This window comes from Microtus ochrogaster, linkage group LG4 (genome assembly GCF_000317375.1).
Source record: "Microtus ochrogaster isolate Prairie Vole_2 linkage group LG4, MicOch1.0, whole genome shotgun sequence".
In the NCBI taxonomy this organism is placed as follows: domain Eukaryota; kingdom Metazoa; phylum Chordata; class Mammalia; order Rodentia; family Cricetidae; genus Microtus; species Microtus ochrogaster.
Genome location: NC_022030.1, coordinates 58,592,153 through 58,599,341, shown reverse-complemented (window position 1 = coordinate 58,599,341; position 7,189 = coordinate 58,592,153). Strand labels below are relative to the sequence as shown.

General features: G+C 48.5%; 1 protein-coding gene across 1 annotated transcript in view; it reads right to left on the bottom strand.

Annotated features, from left to right (window-relative positions):
• Positions 1-3,257: 3,257 nt before the first annotated feature.
• Positions 3,258-7,189, bottom strand: part of March4 (membrane associated ring-CH-type finger 4) — a 130,755-nt gene continuing 126,823 nt past the window's right edge. The window contains exon 4 of the mRNA XM_013351686.2: positions 3,258-4,676. Within this exon, the coding sequence (XP_013207140.2) occupies positions 4,309-4,676 (368 nt within the window). The 3' untranslated portion in view covers positions 3,258-4,308. The remainder of the gene's footprint in view (positions 4,677-7,189) is intronic.

Below are 7,189 nucleotides of genomic sequence, written 5' to 3'. Positions count from 1 at the left end.
AGAATCCTGTTTAGAGAACACATCAGTACCCCGAGGGGTTGGTTACTGTCATATCAAATCTTTCTCCCACCCTCAGCGACCTAGCTGGGCCACAGAACAGCACAAAGAAATAGCGGGAACTTAGGGGCTATGAGGTGATCTGATTATTTTAGTCAAACACTTGTGTGACTTTAACGTTTCTGTGCTCCAAGGTGGCACCAGATCTCTGATTGTCTCCAGAGAATTATTTTATAGTTATATCAATAATAGTTGCAGGCTTTGAATGCTGATTAGCAATCCTCTCATATAGGCAACCCCCTCCTGCGTGTGACTGTGGCTAGGGACCTCAGCCTGCTGCTCTGTCAGTCCTTGGGAACCAAAGTCAAAAATCCAGGTCCAGATGGGTAATTTATTATTTTTTTTCAGATTCCACATAAAACCAAGCCGATTGCTCATGAAAGTGTGTTTTAACTACAACCACTGACCTTTTAAAATCCCCCAGTTCCAAGACATGTTTAATTCCTTAATGTATATGAGCTCCCATTCAACTACGATATTGTCTAGATAAGATCAGGGATTGATTTTTAGATAAGTTCTGCATTTCCCCCCACCCCAGAAGAGACAAAAATGTTTATTTTTGTTTAGCCCCAACTTCCACAATCTCCACATTTTCCCTTGCAGACTTCTACTGTGATGGTGTCTTTGTACCAGCTGAATGCAAATTTCCCTTCAGTGCCCCCAGCTGTCTGGGGAAGCACGGTGGGGTAGCTATGTTTCTGGCCAGACTACCTGGGCAGGAATACTAATTGGTGGTCTTGGGCAGGTTACTTCTCTCTGCCTCAGTGCCCACATCTGTAGAACGAAGATAGCAATGACATCTACCTGACTGGGTTGTTGTAATACTGATTGCTATATGTCAAACATTTAATTTGCTGCCTTGTGTATAGTAAGATCTTTGGATGTTAGGTAACGTCTTGTCCCGTTCATGGTACCTATAAGCCCCACTCCCTGAGGGAGGAGGAATTTATCATTCTGTTGGGCAAAGCCGATCTGACTTCTCCTTTCTACCCTGTAATTGTCCTGACAGGCAGAGTATATGTTGAAAGAAGAGGGACCATGTCAGCTGGGTACTGACGTAGGGAGTACCTCTCCTCTCCAGCACCGCCTTCCTCTTTCAGAAGAATCTACTGAACATCACAATGTGCCGGGCCCTGCTCTAGGCCCTGATTGGATAGCGATCAACGAGACAACTCGGGGCTTTTCTGTCTTGAGCTTGCAGCACCGAGACACCCCAAAGTCCAGCATCCTATGAGGTTTCTCATCAGTTGAATCAATCCCGTAGTAACCATAAGACACTGAGGCGCCCTGTGGCTCACAGGGAGAGCACGGTAGTCTCCTAGTTCTGGTGATATGCAGAGGCCACTACATGTGAACACCATTTTGAAAGAAGATAATCCACATAACAGTGAGCTGCAGTTTTCTTAAGTACTTAGGTTAAATGACCTGTTCTGAACCACACTGAGACCCCCAACCCTTCCTTCATTTGTTTTTACTTTTTGTTGTTGTTGTTTCAAATAGTGTTGCATGTATCCCGGGTGGGCCGTGAACTCTGTGCAGTTTGTACTCCTGTTCCTCCGACTCTATCTCCCGAGAGCTGGGAATACACAAACATGTTGGAATTGTACCTGCTGTATGCAGTGCTGGGGATTGAATCCAGGGCTTTGTGCATCTAGGCAAGCACCCAACCAACTGAGCCCCAGCCCTTCAAACCCTTCCACTGAGACAGCTTGGTTGCAGTGTTGGGTTTCATTTTAGTTTTCTAAGTCGCTGGGTTGTAAGATTCTTTGGGAAGTAATCTTGGCAAAGTACTCCCCTGCCAAGGAACCTCCCGCTAGCAGCTATTCTTCCAACTATCATTACTAACGGTTAATGCATGCTGCGTGTCCCACTGGGGATGCTGCCTGACCGGCTGTCAGTCTCCAGGCAGGAGGGACCGGGTCAGGGTGAAGGGAGGAGCCATCTTTGCACCTGAGATCTGCCCAAGCCTTCCCTGGCCCTGTTTTGGAGGCTGTTTTCTAACCCTCAAAGGAAAATGTTCAGGGAAACCTGGTCCTACCCCCCACTCCTCACAGTCTCTCAGCTTCTTTGAAATGGACCCGCTGGGGTGGAGCTCCCTAAGATTTTTCTGGTACTAATACTTCTAGGACTCTTGGACTGTAACCTGGGAAAAGTTGGAGAGTGGTCCTGGTTTGGCCTGATAGAATCCATTTGCTAAGAAGAAAAAAAAAAAGCCAGGAATCTCAGTGTTTTGATGTAGGTTTGTACGTACACACCATGTACATACATGCCCCATGTATACCTATGTATCAATACATGCATGGATGCATACTGATGGCAGCATCCTGTCTGCCCTAATGTCTGGTTCACACACACACACACACACGCACATACACACACATACGCACACCATCGACACAAGGCATCACATGTACCTATTTGTCAATACACGCATGACACATGCTGATGGCAGCATGCCTGTCTACCCTGGCTTCTGAACTCTCGAGGAAGAAATGAAAACACTGAACTCTTGCTAAGGAAGACAAAGCACAGGAACAGTGGCTCTCACTGGAGGACAAGGAGAAAAGAAAAAAACATGGGAAAGGGACACGAGTGGTAGGGAAAGAAAATTTATTTCCAAGCTTTTAAGAGAATATTACAAATAACAGAGAGTTTTAAAAAACCCTAAAAACTAGTTTAAAAAAGTACTTGACAGTGTCCATTTAATACCCAAGGATGGCGTTTCCATTGTGCAATGACAGTAAGGAACTCCGCAGGTGACTACCCAGTGGCCTTGCCTGGCAGGGCCCTGGATCACATCCCAGATCACACAGATGGGCTCCTAAGACAGTGCTCCCTGACTGGCTGCACAAGCTGGACCAAGGTGCACATAGCACTGAGCACAAGACAAACTGCCTCTTTAAGGAGGGTACCAGTGCCAAGTCACCAGGAATACTTAGATCGGTGTTCACCCCTTCCTTGAGATAACACAAGCCAGCATTACCCCATACTGCAAAACCAGGTAGCAGGGTCTGTGTATGTGCGTGTGTGTGTGTGTATGTGTGTGCATGTGTGCGTATGCATGCATGTGTGTGTATGTATGCGTGTGCGTGTGTGTATGTGTGCATGTGTATGTGTGCATGTTTGTATGCATGTGTATGTGTGTGTGCGCTCGTGTATGTGTGTATGTCTGTATGTATGTGTGCATGTTTGTATGCATGTGTATGTGTGTATGCGCGAATGTGTGTATGTCTGTATGCGCATGTGTGTGCCTGCCGTTGTAAATGCCAACGTCAAAAGGACATGGTACTACATTATCCTGGCCGTGGGTAGGGCTCAGTAACGGGGCGAATTGTCCCTGGCCTGACATTTGAAGGTTAATCCATAGCAGCAGATGTGTGCTTCAGATACTCACGAGAAGTCCATACTTCCTTCTGCACACACACACATATGCACGCATGTGTGTGTGTGCGAGTCCTCCATCCCGTAAACATCTTTGAACCAAATCACCATAAAACAAACAAGGAACAGAAGATACCCATCTCTAAACCTCAGCCGCCTTTGAGCTCAAGGGACACTTGTAGTAACAGCTGGGAAAGTTCTCTCTGAAGGAGGCAGCCCCTTCTCTCTGGCCAGTCATGCCAACAGCTCCCTTCCTGAACCATCTCTTGGGGGTCCATAAAGCCATTTGAGTGCAGAGGCCCCCATCAAACATGGTGGGGGTACAAGCTCACAAGGTCCCACTCTCTCCCTTGGGGCACCCAGTTCTGGGAAGCATCACCCAGGGACGAGCAAACCCAAGGCTGAGAGAGAAGTGTGGATTACAAAAGCCCTTCCCTGGGTGGCCTTCGCTTTTTCTCTTTGTTGCCCTTTTACCCACAGGTACATCAGGTACATCAGGTACCTCAGGTACCGGCCACCATTTTCTGCCCATTTCCTGGGTGCCTTGCTACTTGTCACTCTCCAGGGAGGAGTGTTTCCTTGGGGCAGGTTCCGTTTGTCCCACCCACTGTTGTGGAGTTTGTGTTGGTTTTCCCTTGCTGTGAAACCAACAGGCTCCAGCGGGCAGCCTCGCCTTTGCTCCCGTCTGCTCCAGGCTCCTCCCCTCTGCTCCAGGCTCCTCCCCTCTGCTCCCCTCTGCTCCGGCTCCCCCGAGGCCCGCCACCCACTGCTGGATTTCTGCCTCCCATCCCTGCTCCCTGGGCCCCTCCTGGCCCAGCCTCTTTCCTGCGGTGTGGTGTGTGCTGTCCCAGCTTTCCTCCCAGCCTCCGTTCACACCGTGGTGACTCTCATGACGAGTTCTCGGCTGCTGCCCTGCGCGCTCCGCGGTTCATGAGGTCTCAAGTGACTCAGGATGTGCAGAATGGTGTAAGCACAGTGGTGTTGGGACACAGGGTCTGAGGGATGGCTGGCGGCCCTGGTGGAGCCCTCCTCACGGGCCGGGGGGCTGGCTACCTCCTCTTCCGTGGAAGGGATATTGGCTTGGGTTGATGAGGAAGTCCGTAGGTTTGTCCTGCCTCCTGATTTTTGATCCTCTACGTCCTTTGTCTTGTCATAGTTCAGCACTTTCCACTGCTGGTTGACAGCCTGCCAGCGCTTAAAGATGCGATATACCGAGGGTCCTTCGTGGATGATGAGACCTAGCAGGAAGAGAAGACAACGGCTAAGCACAGAGGGTCAGCGGCTGTAGGCGAATGCCACCACTTCCTTGACTTACGCACACGCACGCACGCACACACTGGAGAAGCTGCTATTTCACTGTGTTGATTTTATCCCAAATTTGCCTTCCAGCTCCGAGCCACTTGGTTCCAGAGCCCCTCTGGGTTCCTGGGCTCCCTGAGTCACCAGGAGGAAGAAGGTCATGAAATAGTCAGGATCTGCATGAAGTGCCTTCACCTCCTTCTGCTCCACCCTGCCCCCCTTCTTGGCTTGACACAATCAGATTCTTCAGCTAAGTCATCATGTAAATATTTTCCTCGTTGTATTATGTATTCACGACACCCTGTGCAGGTGTTGAATGAGTCATGCACCTTTAAAAGGCAACCTAAGTGAAATCCTGTGGTCAGTCCAATCCTGCTGAATGGCATCTGAAACTTCACTCCTTGGCTCTTTGCATAGCCTGTGCTCCTGAAAGACAGATCCCTCTGGCAAAGCGAACATTCCTGCAGTTATATTGGCCAAATGAAGTGGGAGCCAGTGGAAACGAGCCACGCCAAGCAGGCCACACACAAGGCACACACAAGGCAAACGGCCATCAACTGGAGGCCTTGCAAAGCACTTGGGACCCTGCAGGGCTGGAGACGGGAAGTCTTGTCCTTAGAGAACTCACATTTAACTGAGGAGGCACATATAAGTATGCAAATAAACCAACCAGATGCTTTTCCTGTGTGGGCACATGCTGGGAGGAAGATGAAGTGGGGTTAAATAGCCCTTGACTGTAAGCATTTGGAGTCATCTTAGCAAGAGGGAAGAGAAAGGCCATGGCACTGAGGCCGGCATGCCCAGCACAGCACACGCACACAGAGGCGGAGATAGGAGGATGGGGGGGGGGGCAGAGCTCCAGCTCTGAGCGTGTCTTAGATTTTATCCAGTATGAATTGTTATCCCCTGAGGGGATTTAGAAGGAGGAATGGCGTTGACAGGTTTGCTCTTAAGGAAATTCACTAGTGCTCCAAAAGGGGCAAGAACAGAAATCTAAACTTAAGCGGGAAGTGACACCCTAATTGAAGCTGAAAACAGGTGGCCAGTGCTAGGGACTCAGCAGTGGAGGAAGAAGATTCCTTTCTAGGCAGATGTGGGTTGCAGGAGGAGCTGACAGATGTGCTGATAAATGAGCCTTGGGCACAGGGAAGCAGCTGAGTAACTGCCCTAGCTGGGTGATGAAGGTGCCATTCGCGGAGATGTAGATAGTCCCAGGGCTGGCATGTGGATCTGGATGGTGGTGGTGACTATTGGTTCACTGTGGCTGCCACAGTACGTGTCCAAAAGGTGGTAGGTGGCCTGAAGTGGCATAAAGACATTCTCTTACAGTTCTGGGGTCAGGCTCATGGGCTAAAGTGCAGATGTCACCTATGGGGCCTACTCTTCCCGAAGGGTTGGGGGAGAATGTTTCCTTACTTTTTCAACTTCTAGAAACAGTTATTGCTTCTCCCTCTTACACCACTCCACCCTCTTTCTTCCGTTGTCACATCTATTCATCTTCTGTAATCAGATTCAAGAAATCTCTCACCAGGGCAGGGGACATGACTCAGTAGGCCAAGTGCTTGCTACGCATGACCTAAGTTTGCATCCCCAGAACCCACTGAGGGTCGTCCTGCTTGCAAGTCAAACAGTTTGCTGAGTGCTCTGACAAGCACCTCCCAAGCATGCTTTAGCACCCCCTTTCTTATCCTGAAGAAAAGTTCATATGATATTAAAAGCTTGATGTGTGGTTTTTAATTAATGGAATGCCTTAATATGTTCAGTGCCTCAACCTTCCTAGTGCTGTGACCCTTAACACATAAAACTATTTCATTGCTGCTTCATAGCTATATTTTTTGCTATTGTTATGGATCACAATGTTAACATCTAATATGTAGGGTATCTGATATATGACCTCTCAAAGGGGTCACGACCCACAGCTTGACAACCATTGCCTTAATAGATAAAGTAATGATAGAAAACAAAAGGGGAGCGGGCAGTGGTGGCGCACACCTTTAATCCCAGCACTCGGGGACTGGAGAGATGGCTCAGAGGTTAAGAGCACTGCCTACTCTTCCAAAGGTCCTGAGTTCAATTCCCAGCAACCACATGGTGGCTCACAACCATCTGTAATGAGGTCTGGTGCCCTCTTCTGGCCTGCAGGCATAACGCAGAAAGAATATTGTATACATAATAAATAAATTTAAAAAAAGAAAAGCTTTTCTTAAAAAAAAAAATCCCAGCACTCGGGAGGCAGAGGCAGGCGGATCTCTGTGAGTTTGAGGCCAGCCTGGTCTAGAAGAGCTAGTTCCAGGACAGGAACCAAAAGCTACGGAGAAACCCAAAACAAAACAAAACAACAAAACAAAAAACAAACAAACAAACAAAAAACAAAAGGGGAAGTCTTGTAAGAAAACAATAAAGAATTCAATGTAAGTTCTAGGGTCCAACTGCAATGGGAAACAAACCACAC